The following is a 13,094-nucleotide window of genomic DNA, read 5'->3' as shown; positions in this document are numbered from 1 at the left end:
CATTATAATAACGAGTGTAAAGAAACAGAACAACAAAAAAGGATGAACAATAGATCTGCTCCACAAGAAATCCAGCGCATGGTTAGGCATGCTGAAAGATCAGCATGGAAATATATTAACTGAACAGGACCAAAATTTTTTAAAGGATGGGAACAATACACTGAAGTGCTATACAGAAGAGATAAAAAGATGACAGATTCCTTCCAAAAAGAAGCTTTTGAAGGAGAACTTGCAGTTTTTAAAAGGGAAGTTAAAGCTGCGCTCAAAGCATTTGGGGGAAACAAATTGGCAGGCGTAGACGGGATAGCAAAAGAACTATTTTAAGTGACGGAAATTGAGTCCCTCAAAATCTTAACAAGAATATGGCAACAAATATAAAAAACAAAACAAAGGCCCGTGGACTACATTCCAGTTCCAGTTCCAAAAAAAGGAGATGCTAAAGATTGCAGCAACCATAGGGCTATTGTGCTAATGGCTCACATAAGCAAAGGAATGCTCAACATCTTACAACAAAGGCTGTTATCATATAAGAAATGAGAAACTCTCAGTGTTCAAGATGGATTCAGGAAAGGAAGAGGCACTAGAGATCATACTGCAAATTTATGTGGGTGGTTGGAGCATACGAATGAATTTCAGAAGAAAATCAGATTGTGTTTCATTGATTCCAATATGTGTGAACTAAAATGGCTGCCTTTGGGGGGGCAGAACTAAGCACAAAATGGTGGCAGCAGAAGGTGGAGCCAACCATTCTCCTAGAGAAAGATCAAATATAGATGAGGAGTAATTTTAAAAAAATACACTGGAAAAATGGAGTGTGAGTGAGAATAAAACTAACACTATGGTTGCAATATGGGACGGCCAAACCCATTAAAAAAAATCTGTACGGCCAATCAGACGTTGTCCTACACAATAGCCCCCTTGTCTCTACTCCTGTTTTGGAAACAGGCACCAAGTTGGGGACTGGTGTTCTAACCCCCGCACCATATTGGTTGTGGGAAAAACATACACATCACAACACAACCCCCCATAGGACTCAGGGACCAAACCCTACCCTACACTGGAGCAAATCAACACAGGGGAGGGGAGAATGAATTGGAAGAGTCTCAGCACAACTGGAAATAATTTTGGGGGGGTAGCCTGGGTGGCACTCTGGGTGGTCTAGAAGCCAGCTCGGGCTTCCCGTGGTTGCCAGCCTTCTGGAAGCGTGACTCTTTCCTTCTTCACGCGCAGTCCTTGACAGAAGAAGCCGAGAACAATCAAACCTGGCAGGCAGCTTTCCAGGGAAGCCGACGAAACACCGCGATGGGTGCCCGGGCCTTCCTCGAGGCAAACGTGTGCGGGTATAAATAGCAAAGGCACCCGGGACATCGGGGGAACAGGAGCTGGCTAAGCAAAACAGCCTGGGAAGGTGGGAGGAGCAGAGTGTAGGAATTCTCCGCACGGCTACGTCTGGCCCAATTGATGAGAGAGGGTCTCCAGGACGGCAGGCAGAGAGAGAAATTCTCCCCTGCTTCCAATGAAGGAGGTATGGGCCGCCAACTTTTTGACTGGGCCCTGCGACTGTGCGTTTAGTGGGAACACAACCGTAGCGGCCATCGGAGGTGAAGGACCCAGGAGCTGTTTCTTTCGGTCGGTGGGATACTGCAGTTCCGGTGAACCAATTTGAACCATGTTTTTTGACTCTGAAACCTCTCCGGGGCAAAGCTGCATACCCAAATAAGAGATACCCCACTGATCGCCGAGGACGGGAATTGGTTTTAAGTTGATATTTTAACCACACAGGTCTGGTTTTTAGACGTATTCACCCGCCCCAAGACTGTAACTAGAAATGGAGGGTTTATTAATCCTATAATGAATACATAGATTCATAATGTTATTTCCCTAAAACCTTCCTATCTTTCCCCAGAAAGAGGCCCCAATTGCAACTTGTCATGAATGCACCTCTTAGTTTTCTTTGTCCCAAGAAGCCCATATTTTATGTCCTTCTCATCCATCCATAAGATCCCAACTCCCTGCTTTGGCATTTAGTGAAACTGCATTGCATTTATTTTCTTGCGGCCGTTTTTTAAATCAGGGGCTCTCCTCTACGAGGGGAGCAAATTTTCCGCCTCTGCCGCAGAGCCAGAGTCCCTCCCCTGATTTCTCCTTCCCCATAACGGCTTGGCCTTATTCTCTCCTCCCGACAGCAAGCTCAGATCTGTTGAAACCCAAAACTCCATTAGCCAGAAATGTGTGTACTCTTTTGAGAAAAGGAAACATGTGCTTTTAACTCGGACCGCAGCCTCGGAAGGAGGATTGTGTCAGAGTCTATAGCAACCTGCGAGGAAAAGGGGTGGGGTTGGAACACCTCCGTGTAGGCGTTGGAGTGTCCTCTGAGGGGCAGAAAGAGGGCGGAGGGGGGCAATCGGAGAGATTCATGCTGCACCTTCGGCTTGGAGGCAAAGGCGAGGGGAAAGCTAGAGAGCCCGACCTCCAGACAGCCCTTCCCTCCAGGGAAACTGATCTCCGTCATCTGGTGACCCTTGCCGTTCTGGCAGCACTCCAGGACTGCCCCCCTCCAGGAGGCTAAGCAACCTTATCTGCCAGTAGGAATGTCAATAAAACTACAACCGCAAAGGCACTATAAATTCCCAGCTCCCTCGCTCTCCTTCCAACAGTCCACAGCGAGGGAGCGAGATTTGAGGCCTTTAGCATTGTAGATACGGGCAAGAATGTCCGGGTGCAAGCTTTTGAAAATCGAAATTCCCTTCATCAGATACAAGTCGGGAGATCCCCAAGTCCTTATACCTTATATCCAATCAGAAAGTGTGAGGGGTGTAGCAATGAAAGGAGCCGGGAGCCAAAGGTACAAAGCAAAATGAATCCACAATTGAAGAAACTCGGTCCCTTTTCCAGCAGCTTTCCAGCCATTTTGCTTTCCGGAATTTTTCCCCGAGGTACCCTGCTTCTCTCCTCTCTCTGTCTACAAAATATGAACTGCATGAGGAAATAGTTACCCTGTCACACCGTGTTTGAATACACAAAGGATCAAATTCTACCTTGATATTTACCGTTCCCATGCGTGGTTTCGAAAAGCCGTTCTCCCCATAAACTTAAGAGCCGATGTACAGCCAGGAAAGCTGTTCTCCGGGGCTGTAGCAGCTAGCGGGAAGTGGGCAAAGAGGCCTGCTCACCCCAAAGTATATTTATTTACTTGGGACCAAAACAAAACTGACTTGAAAGGCAGGGCCAGAAGACACGAAACTAACCAGCTGCTTGTGAATTGCATCCGAAAAGGGGGAAAGACAGAGAAAGAAGACAAGACCTGAGAAGCAGATGACTTAACGCTGACGGAGGCTGAATAGGCAGAGAGAGCAAAGCACAGGCCGCTTAAAGAATAAAACAGTTTTTATTCAGAAGAGAAACAACTTGAGAGATAGAGGCCTAGCTATCAAGCAAGCTGTTGCCTGCTGTTGTTCTTGTGTTGCTCAACTGCTGTTCTGGAGGGCAAGCAGGGAGGAAGTGTGCCCAAAAAACAAGAAGAATCTGAAAACCATCCGGAAGTTCCTATCCTATCTATGCTAAATGTACATTGCCTCTGATGCCCCCTGCAGGACAGCCTTTATATTCTGCTCAATTATGCACACTCCGGATATTCCAGCATTTACAAGCTGACCATTCCGACATTCAGGGCTTGTGCCCAACAAATCGCTACCCTGATTCAAATCTCTTTGGGAAAGCGGGAGCTTCTCGGAGGCCCATGTGCACGCACCATGTGCTCAGGCGCTGTGCCGACTCTGACTGCACACACCCTGTGAGCCCTCCGAGCTCTCTTTCCCACTGTTGACAGCCGCCGAGTGTCGATCAATTATGCCTTAAGTACATTTTTAACCACCAGAACAAAACACCCTCTTCAATTTTCAATCAGGGGAAGGCAGCGGATGGAAGAGAGGAACGACAGTGGCATATAAAAGAGCTCTCGGCGGTGCGCTGGTGTGTGCGCAAGCATGCGCATGTGAGAAGCAGATGTGAGATGCAGGAGGGTTACAAGCAGCTCCTTATTTAAGGCGCTGGCACACTGGAGGGTGTTCAATGAACATAGAGCCAGGCCAGAGTTCTGCATCCAATTTTGAGATATTTTTTTTTGGTCTTTTTTTTTGACTATTCTTTCCACCTCCGCTGCTTGACCGATAGGTCGCGTAAGTGAGCCAAGCCGCATATTGGAAAGGAAGATTAATTCCCTGGACCGCTTCCTCCCCGTACGTAAGGATCCAGGAAGTATTTTCTTTTGCGTGCTCCCAAATGGTTCTGGATCTCAAGGGAAAGTTGCTTCTAGGTCCGCTGTTAAATTCGGCATGGGAGCCCTCCTGTATTCGTTGCTCGCACTTGCCTACCTTACCAATTTTGTGACTGAAGCAAGATCAAAACAGTGGCCTGCGAAGCTACAGAGAGGGAGAGCTCTACCGAGCGGGCAGGCATTAGCAGTCGGAACACATCTGACTTGCTAAACAAGAGCCCAAAATAGAGACTTCAGAAGGCACGCGGCAGCTTTTTATAGCTGCATATCAATTCGTAGCGAAGATGCTTCAGCCGCACATGTTTCCCTCCCTGCAGACCAGCGGAGGAACTCTCCAAAGACAGGGGGCTGCCAGCTGACGAGAAAACACTCGTCCGGGTTGCTTTTGTGTCTTCCAAGGGCTGCCCAAAAGCCAGCAGCCCCAGCGACCAGCCCAAAATACGTCTCAATCAAGATTAATTTCTGCTCCTTCCTTCTGTCTTCATTTCTCAGGAAAACAGCTCCCAAGGGTGTAAGGCAACCTTTCTCATGCTTTTTACCTTTGCGAAACCCCTGAAACGTTCCCCAGGCTTCAAGGCAACCAGGAAGTGATGTCATCAAGCCACACCTCTCTGCCACGCCCCCAGAAGTCATTTTTATGAGCGGGGCTCCTCCCCTTTCTTCCCCCCTCCAGACAATTATTGGCCATTTTGGGAGGGGGTGGGTGGGTCGACATAACCATATATGGTCACATGACCTGGTGGTTTTTTAAAAAATTAAAATATATTAAAAATTAATATTGAATCATGCACTTTACAGGTCTTGCACATCCCAACACACTGAAGGAGTAGCACTGATTGGCGCTGGTCTGTGAAGTGGCGTACACCCAAATTCAGCATTCTCTGTGCTCGCTTCTCCCCTTCCCCAGATGGCATTCCCCCCTCCCAGCACACAAAGCCACCCACACAACTTACTTAGAACAGCTAGGGTGGGAACACCTCCCTTCACCCACCATTTGGCTCTCCAATCTGCTGCTTGGATTGCCAGATGGATCGTTGGCCGACTCTGGGTTGAGAAACACATGGGTTTTGGGGGAGGTGGAGCCTGGGAAGGGCGGGGTTTGAGGAGGGGAGGGGCAATACCCTAGATTCTCCCTTCCGAAGCCGCCATTTTCTCCCACGGTCATCTGGAGATCATTAGTAATATTGGGAGATTCCAGTGGATGAAGATTTCTGGTTTCAGAATTGGGCCTCTTGAGAAATTGCACCATTGTGCCGATCGCAGGTGGGCGGCTAGGCCTCCTTGGTGGGAAGCACGGCGAAGGAATGCCTCTCGGCCTGCCACCCGCCCACCTGGCTCACAGGACGCAAGGGGCTAGCCCACAGGAAGGAAGGCAGGAGCCCGAACCCTAAATCTTCTCCCGATCTCGCGCCCTGCCCGGAGCGGAGGAACGCGATGGAGTGATGGATGTGGCACGGTGCCTGACGGAGCCCTGGCCCTTTGCCATCGGCTGTTCGGGATCACCGCGTTAGGCAAAAACACCGCTTTGCGGGAGACAGGCAGTAACCATGGCGATGCTTCTTTAGCCGAGTGCTGGAACATTGAGGGCTCACCGTCCAGGTGTGATAATGATCTCTTCCTTTCTGCCTTCCCCGAATATGCAATCAAACGCAGCACAGGTTGTTTCATTAGGCTCCGGAGCGGTGACGGCCTTTGAGGCTCCGTGGACTTGGGACTTGGCTGGCAGGCGATACCACTGCGCAACAAAACACTTAAGCCTGTGTGCGTGTGTCTGTGTGTGTGTAGATTGCGCCACCAATGTCGTGTTTGAATAGAGGCACTTAGCACATCCACCGGCCCTTGGCACACGGGTGCTGGAACATCACCTGTCCATGGGCCCAGGGGGATGTGTCACGGCCGTGCGAAAACCAAAAGCACATGGGCCGGAGGACGCGGAGAGCACCTCTCCAACGTGACCCCTGGTGTCACACGGAAGACTGGCGCACTTAAATAATTGGGGGGGCTTTTCGAAAGAATCTCTTTCGCAGCAGGGCAGTCGTGGCAAGCTTAATTCTGGAGAAACCCAGACGCTCTCGGCCTGATGAAAGGAGTGGGAGCTGATTAATTTCTCGCTGATTAAAGTTGAACCAAACGCTTACGGGACGGAAGGGACGGACGCATCCGGCCCTTGACTACAGACTACACTTTTAACACCAAATCAAGGTTTATTTGAGACGGGGATGCGGCTCGTGGGCAGCCAATCAAACCGCCTCGAGAAAATTCTGGTTGCGATTCCTGCTCCGTGCAGGGGCGAATGAGTCAGGATTGATCCAGGGTGCCGGGCTGAGACGTCAGGCAAAACCACAGGTGACTAATGGCGGGGGATGAACCACATCCTGATTCGATGGTGCTCAGGAGCTAAGCAGGGTCGGCTCTGGTGAGCGTTTGCCCGGGAGACTGCCAAAAAAGCCCGGGCTTGCTTTGCAGGGACAGGCAGGGACAAGCCACCTCTGCCCAAAGCCCAAACGGCGAGATCTCTGCTGTCGCTGGAGAGCAACGGAGAGATGGACTTCCATTCCCCGCAAATTTGAAATCCGGATTAAAAGGCCCGAATCTAAGACACCCTGTTTCTTTTTACAAAAGTACAGATGTTTATTAAAGCACGATGCTGAAACACGCTCGCAATTCCCCTGCAGCTCACAACGGAGGGGCGACCCACACAATGACAACTCAGAGGCTCTGCTGTTGGGTCCAAACAATTTCGGTCTCTCAGGAGAGCTAGCGATGGGTCGGGAAACACCTTGAGGTTAGGGAGCTGGAGCCACCTTGAGGGCGGGGCCTGGAGAGGACCGGGACCTTGGTGATGTACAACGCCATAGAGCCATTTAGCACCAGGGGAACTCATAACATTTCCAGCTGCAGGTTGAGAACAACCTGGAGACTTTGGGGGTGGAGGCTGCAAGGGGCAGGGTTTGGGGAGGAGGGGGACTTCAATGGGGCCCTCCAGTCCACCTTCTAAGCAGCCCTTTTCTCCAGGGAAACTGGTCTCTGTCGCCTGGGGATGAGCTGTAATTCTGGGGGACCCCCAGGTCCCACCCGAAGGTTGGCACCCAAGGAACTCCCATCAGGAGCTCACCTGGAGGTTGGCAGCCCTAGTTCATGAATCCCCCTGTCCCTAAGGCTGCTATTTCAAGGCCCAGGCGAAATATTTTGTACCAATATCCTTCTGCCAGAGGTTGAAGCGTCCACATTGGGCTCTCTGACGTCCTGAGAAGCAGGAAACAGATCGGCCATAACACGGGTCGGTTCGAAGCCAGGAGTGCCTACGAAATCCTCAAGATTTTGGGAGTCAAAGCGACTCGCTCTTGAAATCTTATACCCCCCCAAACCTTGCTGGCCTCAAAGATGCTTGCTACCGGACTCAAAACTAGCCGTACGCCTGCGGACCGGCATGGCTACAGTCAGAAACATATCCTGCATGGTGAAAAGAAATTCATTCTCTATATCCACCCAAGTGCAAAGGTTTACAACTCCCACTTTGTTCCTGTATTCAAGCGCGACAGGATTTTGATCCCTTCCATCCTCCCCGCCTTCTCCGTCCCTTCCCCAAAACGCTTCAGAATAATACCCTCTTTATTTTTTTTAAACAAAAGCAGTCTAATACACAGAGCGAGTTTTTCCGGAACCTTCCTCTTTCCCCGGAGGGTTTTGTGTGCACGCCCTGCGGCGATCTGCGGTGATGGACATCGGGGCAAGAGTCCCTGAGCCTTGGAGACCCACCTCAGGCAATGAAACCCGGTTCTGAGCCACGGATCAAAGAATCACACGGGGGGGGGAAAGGCGAGAGAAACAAAGGGAAAGAAAACAGGATAAAAGACCAGACCCTCCCAGTCGCTCCCCTCAGAATCCAAGCAAGCTTCTGAGGCATTTTTTAAACAATTGTGTTCTAGACCAAGTCTCAAGCCAGGTTTGCTCTACCTGGACGGATCAGCTATGCCGGTGAGGTCACAAAGACCATCTTGGAGGAGTAGAAGAGGTCCACAGCGTAGGCAATGAGGTTGAAGATGGTCAGGAAAGTCACACCGAGTTTATTGTTCCACTCGCAGGGCCCGGAATTGCAGGCGTCGGGCCTCGAGACGCCCCGGAAACTATAGATGGGCCACACGAAGGTGGCCGTGATGTACAGGAGCACGGCCAAAAAGTTGTAAGCCACCAAGAACCTCTCCAAGGGGAAGGGCAGGGCAGCGAGGCAGCGGCCCACCGTGAGGATGATGATGAGAGTTGTGACGATGAAGCAGATGCTGTAGACAGCCAAGCACCACTGGAGTCCGGGGTGGGAGCTGTAGGTCTGGGTGATCAAGGAGAAGACGAGGCAAGCCACGTAGGCCTCGAAGACCTTCAGCAGGCCGGGAACGGTGGCCAGGAAGCTGCTGACTTCGCCGGCCTTGGCCCGGGTGAGGCCCACCTCGACGGCGTAAGCGATGAAGCAGAGGATGGACATGGCCGTGGCCGCCCCCATGTAGCCGCACACCGTGCCCGAGCAGTTTTTGGGGATGAAGACCGATGGGTAGACCACCGAGGTGGTGAAGGTCATGAGAGCGGCCAGCATGGAGAAGGCGGAGGTGAAGTCCTGCCAGGAGAGCGGCAGCGACTCGGCCACGCCGACAAACCCCGCCGCGATGATCAGGAGCGTGACGGCGAAGCAGAAGCACCAGGTGAACATGCACCAAACGCCGCTGGGGCCGAAGTAGGCGTGGTAGACGGAGACCAGGCTGAAGGCCGTGCAGGAAAAGAAGACCTCAAAGAAGCGGACGATGCCCAGCAGGGAGATCAGGGAGCCAGGGTTCAGCTCCAAAACCGGCATGGTGCCCTCGGCGCAGGGACGTCAGGCTCCTCGGCACGGGGTGAGGCCTAGCCGGCTGCGGGGCGAGGAGCGGTCGCGAGGCTGTCCGGAGTCGGTGTGGGGCACAGAGCTCAGGTGTTGTCGTGCTGAGTGGGAACACCCAACCGGACAGGGTAGGGTTGGGTTGGCCTTCCTCTGATACCGGGAGGCGTGCCCTGGGGTTGGCACTTGATAAAAGACAAGGGCCTCTGCCTTTCCAAGGTAGCAAGAGGGTGGGCAGGCAGGTGGCACTCCCTGTGGGGTGCAACGGTTTCCACATTCCTCCTCCGCTGTCACTCACTCTGGCCTCTCAGCTTTCGAAACTTGTTTGGGGCAGGCTCAGAAGCCTCGGGGAGCCTTGGTGTTGGGGACAGAGGGGTCACCTCGAGAGAAGGCACTGCCCCCCTGGGGGCTTGTGCTGTGTGCACCCTGCAGATTCCCAAAGCCTGTATTCTGATGTGCCTCTCATTGCAGTGCAGGGAGCCTGGCCAGGAGGCCGAGAGGCAGGTTGATGATTTACCCGGCTCCTGGAGTAACCATGGCTCCACCCGGAGGAGCCCCGTTGTCGAATTGCGGGGACGTGTGGCTGCATGGAAGAAGGCAATTTGGCACTGCTGTGGCGGAACCAGGACACGCCCGAGGCAGAACTGGGAGGGGGGAACGGGCGGGTGCTGGGGCTGGGCTGCCAACCTCTGGGTGAGAAATAATTAAAGACCCGTCGATCTAAAAAAGCCAGGAAAGTGAAAATAAAGAATGTTGCGGGCGGCTCAACGAGCAAATCTTCTTTAATATTGATGTCAAAAACAATCTGAGCAGCTCGGACAAGGGCAAAATTCACACCCATTTTCAGTTTTAGCTACTTTCCTCAGTAGCTCAGTCCTTTTATATTGAAATAGTCGGTCAATTCATAGGAGAGTTTTTCAGCCTTAGACCCTTTAGAATAGCCCATAGACCTTATGCTCAGTTCTTGAGGTGGAATAGCTTCCATATTTCATCCCCAGGGAATCCTAAGGCCTGGAGACTGGTGGTATGCAGGATTCCCAACTTCCAGCTGACAGCTGGAGACAGTTGGCATCCCTTCCTTTGCCTCTTCCTGGGTCTTCTCTAGAGCAGTTAAAAAAAGCAATCAAGACACAATGACTTGGAAACTATATAGATTCGGTCCAAATGCTGAGTCCAGGGAAACCAATTCTTTGGAAGCTGTGAACAACACCCGCAGATTATTAAAATAAGAAGGTTTAAAAGCCGGCTTTGTTTGGGCAATGCGCTGCTAGATCCCATCTGCAGGATCCAGTCCATTTAAACTTGAAACGGACCAAAAGCGGGTGCTGGCGGGAAGATCCATAGTTTGCAATTGTATATCAGTTAGGATTCTTTAGGGATTTCTCAGTTCTGCTTTGCCTCTTGTACCCCCCTGCTGAGATCATAACAAAGAGCTGGTTGAGCCCAGTGGCCCTGGCGTCCTTCGAAGACACGGATTTAACACCTGCCACGACGTTAAACGTTGACACCGTGCCTCCAGTGTAGGCTTATTGTGGGTCTTTGACAAGCTGAGAAAGCTGTGGGGAGAGGATGTTTAGATCGAGGGCAGGGGGATGCATGTATGAAGTCCCGGAGGAAACTCCCCGTCCGAGCCGATTTGATTCGCTTCCTTTTCCTAGAAGGAAGAAAAGCCGTGGAAAACGGCACTCATTGGATTCCGCAGGGGTCTTTGCTCGGTTCAGAGGGGAAGAGAGAGAGAGAGAGAGATGACTCACATTACAGGAATCAGTGGCTACACAGTTTCTCCCCCTTGGCAAGACTTTTCCAACCTCCCCTGCCCGACACAACTCACACGCATTGTGGTCAGACCTTATCTGGGCATGGCGTGTCTTGGACGTTTTCTAAACAACGGCTAACTGGTTCTTGTTCTCTCTTTTTAAAAAGAGGCTTTTAATGAAGTGTTCGGCGCTGGGCCGGGATCTAGCTCCACTCCTCTCGTCCACCCACAACGGCCCCCGTGTGATTGGTTACAAGGGCCGGTGACCTCGCCCGGGTCAGACGCGCTCTCCGGAGGCAACCCACAAAAATGCATTAGTCACCACCGCGGAGCCGATTCGGGGGCCGTGGCGGCAAACGAGGCCAAGGGTAGTGAAGGCAGAAGGAGGCCAAGGGCAGTGACGGCGCGGTCAAGAGCGGCTTCTAAACAACCACAAGCGCTGTTTGTGCCGAGTGCTGAAGTCGACACGAAACCAGATGGGCTTTTAGACACTCACAAAACCCAAACGCTAAACCAGTGAAGTGGGATTCAGCTGGACGGTTTATTCTGTAAAGGGCGCTGACTTGGAGTCACCCTCTCGAGGCAGCAGAGATAAGGAAGAGAGATGGGGCTGTACCCAGAAGCGGTAGAATTGCACGAGGGTTAGAGACGAGGAAGGATAGCATCCAACACAATAACAGAGGTATTTGTGAGCGACAATTTTAGGCCCCAAAAGAGCACCAAGAAGGGCTTGTTTGAAATTTTACTCGGGCATTCCAAAAAGGTTTTGGGAAGAAACCCAAAAGATCCCAGAGATCCGTGGACTACAATAACCATGAGCCCCTGCCAGCCCCCAGTCCCTGCAGCAGGGAGTTCCACAAGTTAATAACTGAGTACTTTTGGGGTGACGAGGGACTCAAAGAGTAATTAACACATTGCATTGCTTCGAGACATAAGAAGCTGACCCCAAAGGGCTTCATTGAGAAGGTTGCCTGGAGATCTTTAAAGTAAGAGGGGGTCACCCAGTCTGGACCTGCGGTTCATTCGGTCTAGATCCAGCAGGACAGGAAAGCACGTGCTCCATGAAAAACCCAGAGATCTAGATAAGTGATGTCTGCTTCCAATTAACGGCATCCGCAGACTCTCAAGGAGGCAACAACGTTGGCTCTTCCCTGCCCACGGAAAGCCATTTGCATGAGAAAGAAGGGTCTCCCCCTGCATTATAAACAATTAAACGCTCACGCAAAGGACGGTGAGATTTTATGAGCTACGGATGAGAAATTGAAAGACATCATCTCTGCCTGCTTCCCGGGGAGCTGCAGAGACTCCAAAGAAAGTTTTGATTCTCAGAATATATAAAGACAAAGTCTTAGGGGTCAAACTAGACGGTGGCAGTTCTGGGTGTCTGAATGTGGAGCAGCCCTCTTTGTGCAAAACGGGATCCGGGAGGCATTTGATTTTACAAGCAAAAGTCGGCAGAGTCCTGTGATTTATCCCCCAACAGTTGGTTTTACCCATAATGCTTTTCTTTTTGCCAAGGTCCCTGCCGATTTTGGCACTCCAAGAAGGAACGCCCCCGGAGAGAAGCAGCTCAGAGACAGATAATCCACGGGGCTGGGGGATTCCACTCTGCGTTGTGGTTTTAAAAATGCCCTTCCCCTTCCTTTGTGAACGGATGGTGCCAGCTTGGGGCATAATCATAGAATCATAGAGTTGGAAGGGTCCCATAGAGGCCATCTAGTCCAACCCCCTGCTCAACGCAGGACCAGCCCTAAGCATCCTAAAGCATCCAAGAAAAATGTGTCTCCAACCTTTGCTTGAAGACTGCCAGTGAGGGAGGTTGCCCGGTTGGCACAGGAAGGTTCATATCAAGAAAGGCACACAGCAGTAACCACGGACAATTCTGCATTCACCTGCCTTCTTGTGGCCTCTGCCCCTAGATCAAAATCTTGGATACTAGAAAAGGGGCTGACGGGGAATCCATCTGTGTTCGGGAAGCGGATTTGCCCCCCACCGCCCATGTTCCTACTGGAGATTTTAAAAACGCTTTCTTGTGTACACGGGGAAGTTATATATTTCAAGAGAAGGGGAACTCTCTCTCACACACCCAGCACAACTCCCCAACAGGAACCTGGATGGCAAATAACCAGTTAATACCATTTTGGTGCCTGCCATGTTGGGTCCGTGTTGGACCCTAAACTCTTCCATGCCATCAACGA

General features: G+C 51.4%; 1 protein-coding gene across 1 annotated transcript; it reads right to left on the bottom strand.

The window, feature by feature from the left end:
• Window positions 1-6,882: 6,882 nt before the first annotated feature.
• Window positions 6,883-13,069, bottom strand: LOC143826992 (myeloid-associated differentiation marker homolog). Its single transcript, XM_077316114.1, has one exon. The coding sequence runs from the start codon at window positions 9,117-9,119 to the stop codon at window positions 8,247-8,249; it is 873 nt and encodes a 290-aa protein (XP_077172229.1). The 5' UTR covers window positions 9,120-13,069; the 3' UTR covers window positions 6,883-8,246.
• Between the last annotated feature and the right edge of the window lie 25 nt (window positions 13,070-13,094).

This window comes from Paroedura picta, chromosome 17, assembly GCF_049243985.1.
Source record: "Paroedura picta isolate Pp20150507F chromosome 17, Ppicta_v3.0, whole genome shotgun sequence".
Taxonomy (NCBI): domain Eukaryota; kingdom Metazoa; phylum Chordata; class Lepidosauria; order Squamata; family Gekkonidae; genus Paroedura; species Paroedura picta.
The sequence above is the reverse complement of the archived record's forward strand: the minus strand, read 5'-3'. Positions and strand labels throughout refer to the sequence as shown.